We start from the raw sequence: 14,102 nt of genomic DNA on the forward strand, positions 1-14,102 counted from the left end.
AATAAAACTATCCGGTCGTTAATTAGTTTAATTCCAAATTAATTTAACTTAATCAAATCAACACTCAACTCAATTAAATCTAAAATTAAACTTAAAACTTTCAATTTAACTTAACTAATTTAATTCCAAATTTAACTTAATTCAAACACAAAACCATCTCTGAATCACCCATAGGAATACCATGTTTGATAATCTAGACTGGGTGAGACGAAATATTAAGGGATTAATTTCAATCAAACTATCTTTTGATCCGTCAAATTGAACCAAATCAAATACTTAATGTGTAGAAGCATAAAGAATTGGATCAATGGATGTTAGATAGTTGATGCTCTAGACACATGAGTGGAGATAGATTGAAATTTACTAAGCTGAAATTCAAGAACTTAGGGTCAGTTGCATTCGACAACAACGGAACACTTAAGGTAATAAGAACAGGTAATATTCAACTGAGTTCTGATTTCTATATTCGAAAAGTTTTATTGGTTGATCAACTGAATTATTACTTAGTATTAGTCAATTATGTGACTCAGGGTACTCAGTCATATTTTAAAAAATTGATTGTTCAATTAAAAATGTTGAAAACCTTGAAATTGTTGGACCCCGTGGGTGTTTTGATGTGATCAACTAAGTTGGTTAGGTCCTGCTTTGTGTTTGATCCCTGTGTCTGAGTGTGCAGGAGCTTAGAAGCGCAAGAAGTCGAGCGGAAGACGCAGCTAGTGAGAAGGACGACATGGGAAGGGAGCCGACGGGCTCGGTACGTCCGAAGGACGAGAGAGTTGCGGAAGAATACACCGGTGGACGAGAAGAACGTGCGCGGCGTTCGAGGGACGTTAAGCCGGGATGAAAGCCTGCTCGAGGAGAAGGCCGAGAATTTGGTTCGGGTGAGCCCTATTCCGATTGGCCAGAATCACCCAAAAGAACGGAGCTTCGGAAGCAAAAGAAAAGGAGAAGCTAGAGTCACTGCACTGATGGAGGCGCCTTCATAAGGCATTGAAGGCGCCTTCACCTTGAAGGCGCCTTCAATGCTAGTTGAAGGCACCTTGGACCTGGCCAAACTGACAGTTTAGCTTTCGGATAAAGTTTTATCCACACACTCGTTGGAGGCGCCTTGGACCTCTATTGGAGGCCCCTTAGACCTTCGAGATAGATTTTCCAGAGGCTATATAAAGGCCCCTGGAGCTAAGAATTAGACATCAACTCAGTATTCAACTCTGTAATCAATTCCTAACAACTTGTAAGCTTTCTCAGTGTGTAAAAAGGCTTCTCCGCCTACAGTAAAGGAGACTTTCTTAGTGTGCGCTTTTCATCTCCTTGGATTAACAACCTTCTTGGTTGTAACCAGGTTAACTCCCGGGGTCTCTGGTTTATTTTTGTTTCCTTTTTGTTTTATTCTTATTATAGTTGCTTTTATTTTGAGTTAAAAATTCCGAGGAGGGTATACTTTATTTTTTCAGGCAATTCACCCTCCTCTTGCCGACCTCTGCTGCACCTACAGAAATTACACTTAAGGGAATTAGGAAAAAGAACATTTATACAATTGGCCTACCAACCTCCTCACTAAAGTGTCTATTGACATAACAAGAGGAAACTACATTGTGGCACAGAAGACTGGGTCACACTCATACCAGACTCATTTTAAAGATGAGTCAAAATGACTTATTTAGAGGTCTGTCCAAATTAAAATTTATAGAAAATACAATATGTAATGCTTGCCAACAGGGTAAACAAACCAAATCAACTCACAGGTTAACCAACTTAAATAGAACTAATTCAATACTTGAGCTCCTATATTTAGACCTGTTTGACTCACATAGAGCCAAGTTACTAAGTAAGAACCAATATTGCTTAGTCATAATTGATGATTACTCAAGATTTACTTGGGTAAAATTTTTAAAAACTAAAGACGAAACCTACGAAATCTTTAAAACCTTTTGCAAGTTAGTAGAAAATGAAAAAGATACTAAAATTAAAAGAATTAGAAATGATCATGGAGGAGAATTTGAAAACCATAAATTTACTGAATTTTGTGAAATTAATAGATACAAACACGAGTACTCATGCCCTAGAACCCCCCAACAAAATGGTCTAGTAGAACGCAAAAATAGAACCCTACAAGAAGCCGCTAGAATCCTGTTAAATGAATATAACTTAAATAATCAATTTTGGGCTGAGGCAATTAACACAGCCTGTTACATTCAAAATAGAATTTAATTAATAAGTTTCATAATAAAACTCCTTATGCAATATATTATAATAAAATACTCAACCTAAATTATCTCAAGGTGTTTGGATGTAAAATCTACATTCTAAACACTAAAGACTACTTAGAAAAATTCACATCAAAATCAACCCCTAGGATCTTTTTAGGGCATTCCACAACCAGTAGGGCCTATAGAGTCTATGACAAAGAAACCCTAAAAGTTGAAGAAGCCACTAATGTAATTTTTGATGAAAATAATAACTCAATAAATGAAAATGTTAATCAAAACATAGAAAACATTAATTCAAGAAACATACAAGATGATGACAATGTTCAAATTAAACCTAGTGAATCACAAGAACCAATTATTAACCCTAATATAAGACCATCAAGAACAAGTACCAATCATCCATCTGACCAAATTTTGGGTGACCCAACCCTAGGAGTTCGAACTAGATCATCTTATAGAAACCTAAGTCAGATAGCCCTTATCTCTAAAATTGAACCCAAAACTATAGACGAAGCCCTACTAGACCCAGACTGGATATTAGCAATGCAAGAAGATTTAGCCCAATTTGAAAGAAACCAGGTCTGGAAACTAGTACCTAAACCCATAAACAAAACCATAGTTGACACTAAATTGACATTTAGAAATAAATTGGATGATAAGGGAGAAATAGTAAGAAATAAAGCTAGACTTGTAGCAAAAGGATTCAGCCAAATAGAAGGGTTAGACTATGATGAGACCTATGCTCCTGTAGCCAGACTTAAATCTATTAGGATGCTACTAACCTATGCAACACATAAAGGATTCAAGTTATATCAAATGGATGTAAAATCCGCATTTTTAAATGGTTTCATCAAAGAAGAAGTGTATGTAAGTCAACCCCCAGGATTTGACGACTTGAACCACCTAAACCATGCCTTTAGGTTAAAGAAAGCCCTATATGGACTAAGATAAGCACCCAGGGCTTGGTATGAACGCTTGTCAACTTATCTAATATGTAAGGGGTTTAAAGAAGGTCAAATAGATCAAACCCTATTCGTAAAAACACTAGAAAAAGACATATTTATAGTCCAAATTTACGTAGATGATATAATTTTTGGTTCAACTAATACTAAATTTTTAAAAAAATTTATGAAATTAATGGAAACTGAATTTGAAATGAGCTTAGTTGGAGAACTCAACTTCTTTTTAGGCTTACAAATTAAACAAACCAAAGACAGAATTTAGATTTTTCAAACAAAACATGCTAAGGAATTAATTAGAAAATTTGGAATGGAAAATTCTAAAAATATAAATACTCCAATGACAACCAATGTTAAAATTGATTCTGATCTAGAAGGAAAACCAATAGACTTAAAATACTATCGAAGTGTGATAGAGAGTCTACTTTATCTAACTGTAAGTTAACCTGATATTTTATTTGCAGTAGGTATGTGTACAAGATACCAATCTTGTGCTAAGGAATCACATCTAACAAATGTTAAAAGAATACTTAGATATATTAAGGGAACCCTAAATATAGGACTCTGGTACCCTAGGTCTTGCACCTTTGACCAAATTGGCTATTTTGACTTAGACTATGCTGGGTACAAACTAGATAGAAAAAGCACCAGTGGTAATTGTCAATTTCTAGGTCAGTGCCTAGTAAATTGGTCAAGCAGAAAGCAACACTGTGTTGCTTTATCCACTACTGAAGCTGAGTACATAGCCTTAGGGGAATATGCATCTCAACTATTATGGATGATGCACATCTTAAAAGACTATCAACTAGAATATAAAAATATAAAATTTTTAATTGATAATATAAGTTCAATTAACTTAACCAAGAATCTAATTCACCACTCAGAGACTAAACACATAGAAGTGAAACATCACTTTGTTAGGGATCATGTAGCTAAGGGTGACATTGTACTCAACTATGTTGAGTCCAAGTCAAACCTGGCTGACATTTTCATAAAACCCTTACCTAAACTTGAGTTCAGTGTACTTAGAAGACAAATAGGGATGTGTTTAGTAGAATAGAGTCTACTTTCAAAATTTTCCTCTTTACTACTCACTATTTCAAAGTTATTTTTTTTGTGTTAAAATTCTAGGAAAAATATTTTCAAAATTCCAAATTTGTTAGTATTTCAAAATTTGGACTTAGCCTAGATATCTACCCCCTAGAAAGCATGTACCCTTAGGTTTTAGCCAGAGCATCTCACAAGCACACTAGGATTACCTTACTTGTGTATGAAAGATACTTAGAATGGTGTGAGATGCATAGATTACTGCCTGGATTTCAGAATATTTATGTCTGTACCTTAACATAAGTCAGAGTATTAAATACCAAATTCATATTAATCAAATTAAGTTGTCCATGCTTAGTCAAACTAACTAGAACACTTACTTAATTTGACTAACCAAGTGAAAGCTGCTACCTCATGGTAAAACAGCTAGTAATTAAGGGTTAGACATTTGTTTGAAAGTAGATATTTTGTTACTCATGCTTGGACTCTAGACATTAATTTTTTTTTAAAAAAATTGACTGGCATTAATCAAGGGGAGTAAAAGAAAGATTTTTCAAGTTAAGCCAAGTTCATGTTTTTAAAAGTATTTTTCAAATAAAAGTTTTTTAAACTTTACTTAAAAAATATTTTTAAAACTTGGTCATTTTTTTTGTGTTATTTTTTTTCATGTTTAAACAAATTATTATTCAACTTAGTGTTTATTCAAAATCAAAATTATTTTTAATGGTGAATCAAATTTTTGAATTAAAATTATTATTAAGCTTAATGTTTTAAAATTAGTTTTTAAGCTTAGTGTTTGTCAAAAGTATTTTTATCAAAAATTTTCACTAAGTGCTTGACTAAGCTAAAACTTTTATCAGAATCTTTATTTAAGTTGAGTTTTTTAAAGCTAAGTGTTTAATCAACTTCTTTTAAAGCTTGTACTTACCTATATTTAAAATCCTTTAAAGCTATATTATTTTTCAATATTTAGTATCTTTCAAATTTTTGCTTCTTTCTACAAAACTATATTTGAGTAGCAGCTACCTTTCAGGGGGAGTTAAATATTTCCTGTCTTTTCATTTTTTTTCTTTTTAAGTAATATTTTTGATATATGACAAAGGGGGAGAGGAAAGTGACAGTTAAGTAAATAAGTGATTAAGGGGGAGATACAAACAAGTTGCATTTCTTGCACCTACATGTTTTTTCACTTGATTGCACTTAAATCCTGATTTTATGCTTGTACGTATTTATACTACTTTCATATTTTACTTAAATTTTACTTAATTTTGAATTTTATTGCTATAATAAAAAAGGGAGAGATTGTTGGTGTGGGAAGCATCCGATGATCGAACCTGAGTTTTGATAATGGAAATGGGTTCAAAGTTAAGGTTATTTATGGTTTAACATATTTGAATGAGTTTGCAGGAAAATCCTACTTGTACTTAGGCAAAAGTCCTTACTGCGGTTAGGCAGGTGGAAAACCCTAGGGGGTGGTAACCCTAGGTCATAGGGGGTGGTAACGCTAGGCGAAAAGTCTTGGCGGGTTGAGAGATCCGGGCAAAATCCTAGGGGTGGTAACCCTAGGTTGAAATACTGGTGTCGTGAACTGGGTGGAACACTGGACGGGTCGTGGAGCGGACATCCAGCATGATGACCGGAAGCTTCGGACCCTGAGCAAAAAGTCCAGTTGGTCTGGAGGATCAACTAGCAACAGGTAAACTCTTCTGAGTGGAGTAGGTGAGGACGAGTTCCCCGGTGAGGGAACAGTAGGCGTCGGTTCGACCTTGGGCTTCCGGATGGAAATTCGAAGTTAGAACCAGACAGTCTGGTGGTTGTCAAATTCTTGTATTAATCCTATTTTATTTGTGCTAACTCTATTTTGCAGGATATGTTTTGTATTTTGTTCTAACGTATCTTGCAGGGAATGAAAAAGTACTAAAAGCCCGGATGAACAATGTCCGAGGCGCCCTCCATGGAGCTTGGAGGCGCCTCAGATGCCTTGGCAGAAGCAGCGCAGGAAGCAGGCCGAGGGCACCCTCCATGGAGCTTGAGGGCGCCTTGGACGCTGGATGAAAGGCGCCCTCCATGGGCTTGGAGGCGCCCTTGGGCGAATAAGCTGCGGGCGAAGCGGAGCTTATCCACGCTACGAATCCGACGGGGTTGGAGGCACCCTCCATGCTGTTGAGGGCACCCTCAACGGGCTATATAAGCCTGTCTCGAGCAGCAGCAAAGACAAGAACTGAAAAGACAATCTTTCTTCTGTGTGCTGCTCAAAGGATAATCTAATAAAGCTGTAACTTGACTCCGACGACCAAAAGCTTCAAGTTTACTAATTCCTTGTTTGTCGGTATAAGTTTTTCATTTATATTGTACTTCAAACTATAGCTTCCGAATTGATAGTGATTGCCCGAAGTAAACGCTCAACGAGCGTTTGCCTTGGAGTAGGAGTCGTCACACAGGCTCCGAACCAAGTAAAACCCTTGGCGTTTGTGTTTTATTATTCCGTTGTATATTTTATACTAACAAATAAATTAACCATGAGCGTTATTCACCCCGTATAATATTTTCGATCCTACAATTTTATTATTATTATAATATCATAAGCATTTCTATCCTATTAATAAGCGAATTTTAAGAAAAAGGAAAAAAAAACATCTGATACCACCTCACGTGCTGGGCCCGTGATTGGGGCGGCAATATATCGGAATTGGATAAAACGAACACAAAACAAAGATAAGGTGGGAAATGGAGGCGCTGCTCCGCTCTCACCGCCTCCACTCTCGCCTCACGCCTCCGTCTCCGTCTCCGTCTCTCCTCCTCCACCACTGCCCATGGATGTCCAGTCTGCCGCTCCATCGCTCCCACCTCCGAGGTGCATATCTCCTCGCCCGAGCCGAGGAGACGCCCCAATCCGAAGCCTCCCGCAGCTCCGTCGAGGATGCTCCCTCCGGATCCCCTAAAATTCCGGACGGTAAAGGAACCGGTTTCGGCGGATCTACTGCTGTGGATTCGGCGAGGAACAAGAAGAAGAAGAAAGGGGGAGGTAGAGAGAAGGGCTCCGTGATCCGACGCTCTCCCTTAGACGAGAGCTCTCTGCCCTATTCGGCGAGTAAGCAGGCCAAGTCTCAGGAGCTTCGAGATCAGCAGTCGATCGCCAATGAGAGCGCGTTTCTCCTTATTTGGTTGGGTCTGGGCGCGCTCATTCTCGTCGAGGGCATCGCTCTCGCTGCGTCCGGTATACTCCCTTACTGATTCCTCTTTGAGACGAATCTCCTACGGTGTCTTTGCGTTTTCGTTTCCGAAAATCTCACGTCTTCGTCGGTTCAAGATTTGCGTTTTAGTTTCTACTTGTCTCCCTGGCAAAGTAGGAGAAGGAAGTGAGGAAATTAAGAAGGAAATGTAAAACGAATTCTCTGCGCTCACAAGTTGCTTTTGCCCTTGCAGGCTTCTTGCCGGAGGAATGGGACGGGTTCTTCGTCAAGTTTCTTTATCCCTCCTTCACCCCCACGGTTCTCCTGTTTCTCGTCGGCACCGTCGGTTATGGAGTCTTCAAGTACCTGCAAGCTGAGAAATTGAAGAGCTAAACACACCACCAGAGGCTCGTTCGCTTCTACTTCTGATGTCTGTCAAGTAAATTTGCTCTTTCCATTTCAATGAGAATCCTTAGGAGCTTGCGAAATCCCTTGTGAAGTTATATGTTGTTATTCATAATTTTCCTTGGAAGATCTTAAGAATACAAGCAGTTTTATTTCGAAAGAATTAATAGAAAATAAAATGGCGATCTTTGAGCCACACCCTCACGGAAATAACTGCTTACATTGCAAGGTAAGGTTGCGCGCTATATTGGCGGGAGCTTCAGGCTGCTTATAGAAAGTAGATTTTTCTCAAGACTCAAGCTCAAACAATTGAGACAAATGAGGGTTAATCACTAAGCAGACAATTTTAGTTTCTAAGCATTGCTGGGTGATTCTTGGGCTAACACAGGATAAAGCACTGTCACTTGCTAAAACTCAAGCAAAGAATAGAGTTCCGACCACCCATACTATGATCTGTGTGGTAAAACTGATAGGTAGGACGTAGCATATGATACAAACACAACTAGTGTTCACAATAATGTAGAACCTTTCAGAGTTTGATTGACCAGTCTCCCTTTTGTTGAATGGAGACCTTATGCGAAAGATAACATCATAAAATATTCACGACCTTATTAGAAGTAAATATAGACCTTTCTTTAATGACTCTATTACACTTGGCAACTCTCTTAAACCACTCCTCTATGCATAACTACAATAGCCATGCTGCCACCCATTTTCATAATGGAGACATTACATTATTTCTGCATTGAAACTAGAAGCCAAAGACAAATTTTATTGTGATTCAACAGCGTTGTATCAGATTCTCAAAATAAGGACCGTCCAGTTTATTAAGAATAACATTTTTTGAAAAATAAAATTATAATTTTCAATAGTTTCCAATTTCTATTTTTGGAAAACAAAATAAATGGGACTTAGAATTCTGAGTCCGCAACTATATGAGATTTGAATTTTGGAATAACAAAGTTGTGGATTTGTGCTTAAGCATTCCTACAAATGTATTCGTATGGTTCCACCATAAGTCACTGTTGAGCTTTGAAAGGTAAAAGTGTTGCTGGGTGATTCATGATTGCATCATGTTGCGGGTGATTGAAGTTGTTCATATATTGTATACGCCTGCTCTTGTTTTCTGAAAAAGGGATTGAAAAAGAAACAAGCCAACTGAGTGACCTGATTATCACTTTATAACGAGCGACAATTAAGGGCCTACAACTACCAAAGTTACCAAGCAACGAAGCCATCCGAATTCCGAAGGGCATACATATGTACCTTGAATAATTTCATCGAGTTCAAATCTTTTATTTCATGGCATTCCTGGATGTGGCGGAGATAGTAGGCATCACATGGCATAGTCAATTCAACAGTTCAACTGAGCTCGAGTCAAGTCAAACCGAGCTTGAGTCAAGTCAAACTGAGCTCAGGTCATGTCAGCCCATGCTAGAAATTAGAAAACCTCAAGTCAACTTTCATTCGAGTCGCATCGAAGTTTGGCCTGCCCTAATTTAAAATTTTGATTTGACGCGGTAATTATTGAAGCACCAATCACCGAGGAACGTGTCTCTCGGTAGAGATTGAAGAGGCTTGTGTTGGGTTTTTCGGGCCGCGAAAATCGTTTTTCGCGTCGCGGAAACCCCGAATCACCCAAAGCCGTAGATCCGTGCAAGGAAAAATTTCGAAAACATAAATACGAGTTTTATACTACGATCTACAGTAGATCTACAAAGGAAAAACCATTTTACCTTCGATGCGTGCCCTTCGTTTAGTCCCGCTCGTCCAAGGAAGCGTTGGATCTCGAGAGTGTCAATGTAGACACTCCTCTAGTGATATCCACACGAACAAGGAGTGGTCTTCTACCACTCAAAGATGGAGAAGAGAGCCCCAAGTGTGCTAGCACTTTTCTAGAGCTCTCAGATGGGAACAAAAAAGAGAAAAGAGAGAAATAGAAGAGAGAATCACATACACTCCTTTAGTACCCTCCTTTGTGACCTTCACTTTCCCTTGTGCTCTTGGAAACAACTCAACATCTTCTCCTCACCATGATAGCCACGACCACAGCAACTCAAGAGGAGAGGGGAACCCAAGGAAGAAGAAGGAATAATGACACCACATCAATGCACAAAACAAAAACCTCCACACCATCTAATGTGTGGCCGGCCACACCATAAAGCCCCTCATTAATGTGGCCGGCCACATTAAAACCAATTGGATGTGTAACCTCCAATGAGGTGGCATACCATTATGAGGTGGTGATGTGGCTAGGTTGGTCATGCCAAGTAGGATGAGTCAACCTTCATGATGATGTGGCAAGACATCAAGTCAAACTTGATGTTTCAACTTCCATTTGGTCAAGTCAAACTTGACCAATTCTCTTCCTTGTTGAGTTAAATCCAACCTTTGATTCAAGTCAATTTTAATTTAATGAATCTAATTCATTAATATAAATTGACCCAATGAATCAAATTTAAATTAGACTCATTCAACATTTGAATCTAATTGAGTCTAACTCAATAAGTCTAATTTTGAATCCAATCTTTGGTGCATCATATGAACCTAATCCAATTGGTTCATCATATGAACCTAATCTTCATCCACATGTTCTTTGTGTGTGACCCAATAGATTCTTGTAACGTTGGCAATGTTTCTAAACTCTTTTAGAAACATAAGCAATGAGCGGCATCTAGCAATACATCATTGCTACCCAAGTTACAAGAAATGTTAAGATCCAACATCACCTTGTGACTACTAATTGTGACTCCTCACAATATGTGACATTGTCCTTCTATCCTAGACATCTAGATTGATCAATGTGAGGCATAGACCGTGTCATCCTCTAATCAATCTAAATCTTGAACTCCAAGTAGACTCACTCGATCAAATGAGCTCAACATCTAATGTTTACTCATTTGGGCATGGCCATGCGCTTAGTGGTCTCACTCTATCAAGAATAGTGATGTCGCTCCCGTCATATGGGAGGGATAGATCCCATCTACATCACTCACATCCCTCTGCATAATTACCCAGTAATCGCCTTTATAGTCCACCCAGTTACGGGTGACGTTTGACGAAACTAAAGTACATAACTCCTTATGTAGGGATCCATGGTGACTTCAGATCTAAGGACTAATAGTCATACTAATAGCCACATGAGAAAGTATATGACACTCATATAACGATCCATGATACTTTCTCATGGCGGGTCATTCAGTATACATTCCCTAATGCATACCCATGTGTCAGCTTGATATCTCTATATCCATGACTTGTGAGATCAAGTCATCGAGCTGACCTACATGCTAGTCTTATTGTATTAACATTGTCCCTGAATGCTAATACTCGACTAGGAATGATTTAGAGTAGTGTTCCCTATATCATCTCACTATCGATTCAACTAATCGATTGATATAGGTATGGACCTTCTACTCAAGGACGCTATTATACTTAGTCTATTTGGCACTAATATAAATAAGTATAATAACCAAACAAATGCCTTTATTAATATACAAGAATATGATATACATGAGTCCATACAATCATCAAATGATTGGCTCTAGGGCTCTAACTAACAATCTCCCACTAGCACTAGTGCCAATCAGTATAGGCTCTAAGGCCTAAAGACCTAGTGTGACCATCATGCTTCCTCTGTGCCAAAGCCTTGGTCAAGGGATCTGCGATGTTAGCCTTTGTAGGTACTCTGCAAATCTTCACATCTCCTCTGTCGATAATCTCTCGAATAAGATGGAAGCGCCGTAGTATGTGCTTGGTCCACTGGTGTGAGCGAGGTTCCTTCGCCTGTGCTATAGCTCCATTGTTGTCACAATAGAGCTTAACTGGATCAGCGATGCTAGGAACCACCAGTTCAAGATAATGAACTTGCGGATCCAAATCGCCTCCTTTCGCCTCGATGCAAGAATATACTCACATTGTAGAATCAGCTCATCGATCCCGCTCAACTCTTCCAAATGACAAGACCACCATTAATGCAAAATACGAACCACGATCTGCGATCGGTAATCATCCCGATTGGTCTGGCATCACTGTAACCCTTTACAGTTAGCTCATCATTGCCTCCATATATCAAGAAATATTCTTTAGTCCTTCGTAAGTACTTAAGAATATTCTTGACCGCTATCCAGTGACTTTCACCTGGATCTGACTGGTATCTGCTCGTCATGCTCAAAGCATACGAGACATCAGGTCGAGTACACAGCATGGCGTACATGATCGATCCTATGGCTGAGGCATAAGGGATCTGATCCATGCGGTCTCTCTCCTCTCTAGAAGAGGAACCTTGAGTCTTCGAAAGACTCACGCCATGTGACATCGACAGAAATCCCTTCTTGGAGTTCTGCATGGCAAACCGAAGGAGTACCTTGTCAATATATGTACTCTGACTTAGGCCAAGCAATCTCTTAGATCTATCTCTATAGATCTGTATCCCTAGAATGCGGGATGCCTCACCTAAGTCCTTCATTGAGAAGCAACTCCCTAGCCAGGTCTTGACAAACTGAAGCATAGGGATGTCCTTCCCAATGAGTAGTATGTCATCCACATATAATATGAGGAAGACAACTATGTCCCCTACAACCTTCTTATAGACACAAGGCTCATCTTCGTTCTTGATGAAACCAAACTGTTTGATCGCATCATCAAATCGAAGATTCCAGCTCCGAGAAGCTTGCTTTGGACCTATGCAGCTTGTATACTCTGCTAGTATGCTGTGGATCTAAAAAACCCTCAGGTTGTGTCATGTACACATCCTCGAGTAGGTTTCCATTCAGAAACACGGTTTTGACATCCATCTGCCATATCTCATAGTCATGGTAGGTTGCAATAGCAAGCATGATCCGAATGGACTTAAACATCGCTACTGGAGAAAAGGTTTCATCATAGTCAATACCATGAATCTGCTTGAAACCTTTAGCTACCAAGCGACCCTTATAGATAAGTCCATCCATGTCAGTCTTTCTCTTAAAGACCCACTTACACCCAATGGGTTTTACCCCTTCAGGTGGATCAACCAAAGTCCATACTTGGTTGGTGTACATGGATTCTATCTCGGATCTCATGGCTTCTAGCCATTTCTCAGAATCTGGTCTCATCACAGCTTCTTGATAGGTGGTAGGCTCATCCTCTATGAGCACAATGTCATCATGGTCAGACAAGAGAAATGAGTATCTCTCAGGCTGACGACGTACCCTATCAGACCTGCGAAGAGGTATGTCTACTTGAACTGGTTGTTGTTCCTCAACTCTTTGTGGAACAACATCATCCACAACACTTTGTGGTTCCAGTTCAACTTCCATCGAGGCATCAGTGCTATTGTTCGCATCTTGAACTTCTTCAAGATTGAACGCGCTCCCACTAGTCTTTCTAGAAACAAAGTCCCTTTCTAAAAAGACCCCAGTTTTTGCTACAACTACCTTGTGCTGACTGGGAATGTAGAAGTGATATCCCTTAGTTTCCTTGGGATATCCGATGAAATAGCACTTGTCGGATTTGGGTCCTAATTTGTCTGAGACTTGACGTCGTACGTAAGCCTCACAACCCCAAATTCTCATGAAAGACACCTGAGCATCTCTCCCAGTCCATATCCTATATGGTGTCTTTATCACGGCCTTAGATGGAACTCGGTTGAGAATGAAAGCTGCCGTGTTTAGAGCATAGCCCCAGAGGTATGTCGGAAGATCTGTGTGACTCATCATAGATCGTACCATATCTAATAGGGTACGATTCCTCCTTTCGGATACACCATTCCACTGTGGTATTCCAGGAGGAGTGAGTTGAGATAAAATCCCACACTCAGCTAAGTAGTCACGAAACTCATGGCTTAAGCATTCACCACCTCGATCGGATCGAAGTATCTTAATACTCTTGCCAAGCTGGTTCTGTACTTCATTCTTGAATTCTTTGAACTTTTCAAAGGATTCGGACTTATGTGTCATCAAGTACACATAACCGTATCTACTGAAGTCATCAGTAAATGTGATGAAGTACCTATAACCGCCTCTAGCAGCGACATTGAAAGGGCCACATACATCACTATGTATGAGTCCTAACAAATCAGTCGCTCTCTCGCTGTGCCCACTAAAGGGAGTCTTGGTCATCTTGCCTCGTAGGCATGACTCGCATATCTCATATGATTCAAAATCAAATGAGTCCAACAAACCATCCTTATGGAGCTGGGATAAGCGCTTGTCATTTATATGACCTAAGCGACAGTGCCAGAGATAGGTGTGGTTCATATCGTTCGATTTGAACCTCTTGGTACTAACGTTATAGATAGAGCTCTCAAGGTCTAGAATATAGAGTCC

General features: G+C 39.3%; 1 protein-coding gene across 1 annotated transcript; it reads left to right on the forward strand.

Annotated features, from left to right (window-relative positions):
- The first annotated feature begins 6,928 nt into the window (after positions 1-6,928).
- LOC121968148 (protein LPA2-like) lies at positions 6,929-7,947 on the forward strand. Its single transcript, XM_042518635.1, has 2 exons — positions 6,929-7,433; positions 7,643-7,947. Exons 1-2 carry the CDS (start codon positions 6,944-6,946, stop codon positions 7,780-7,782), a joined length of 630 nt encoding a protein of 209 aa, XP_042374569.1. The 5' UTR covers positions 6,929-6,943; the 3' UTR covers positions 7,783-7,947.
- The last annotated feature ends 6,155 nt before the right edge of the window (positions 7,948-14,102 follow it).

The sequence above is a fragment of the Zingiber officinale genome, chromosome 3B (genome assembly GCF_018446385.1).
Source record: "Zingiber officinale cultivar Zhangliang chromosome 3B, Zo_v1.1, whole genome shotgun sequence".
Taxonomy (NCBI): domain Eukaryota; kingdom Viridiplantae; phylum Streptophyta; class Magnoliopsida; order Zingiberales; family Zingiberaceae; genus Zingiber; species Zingiber officinale.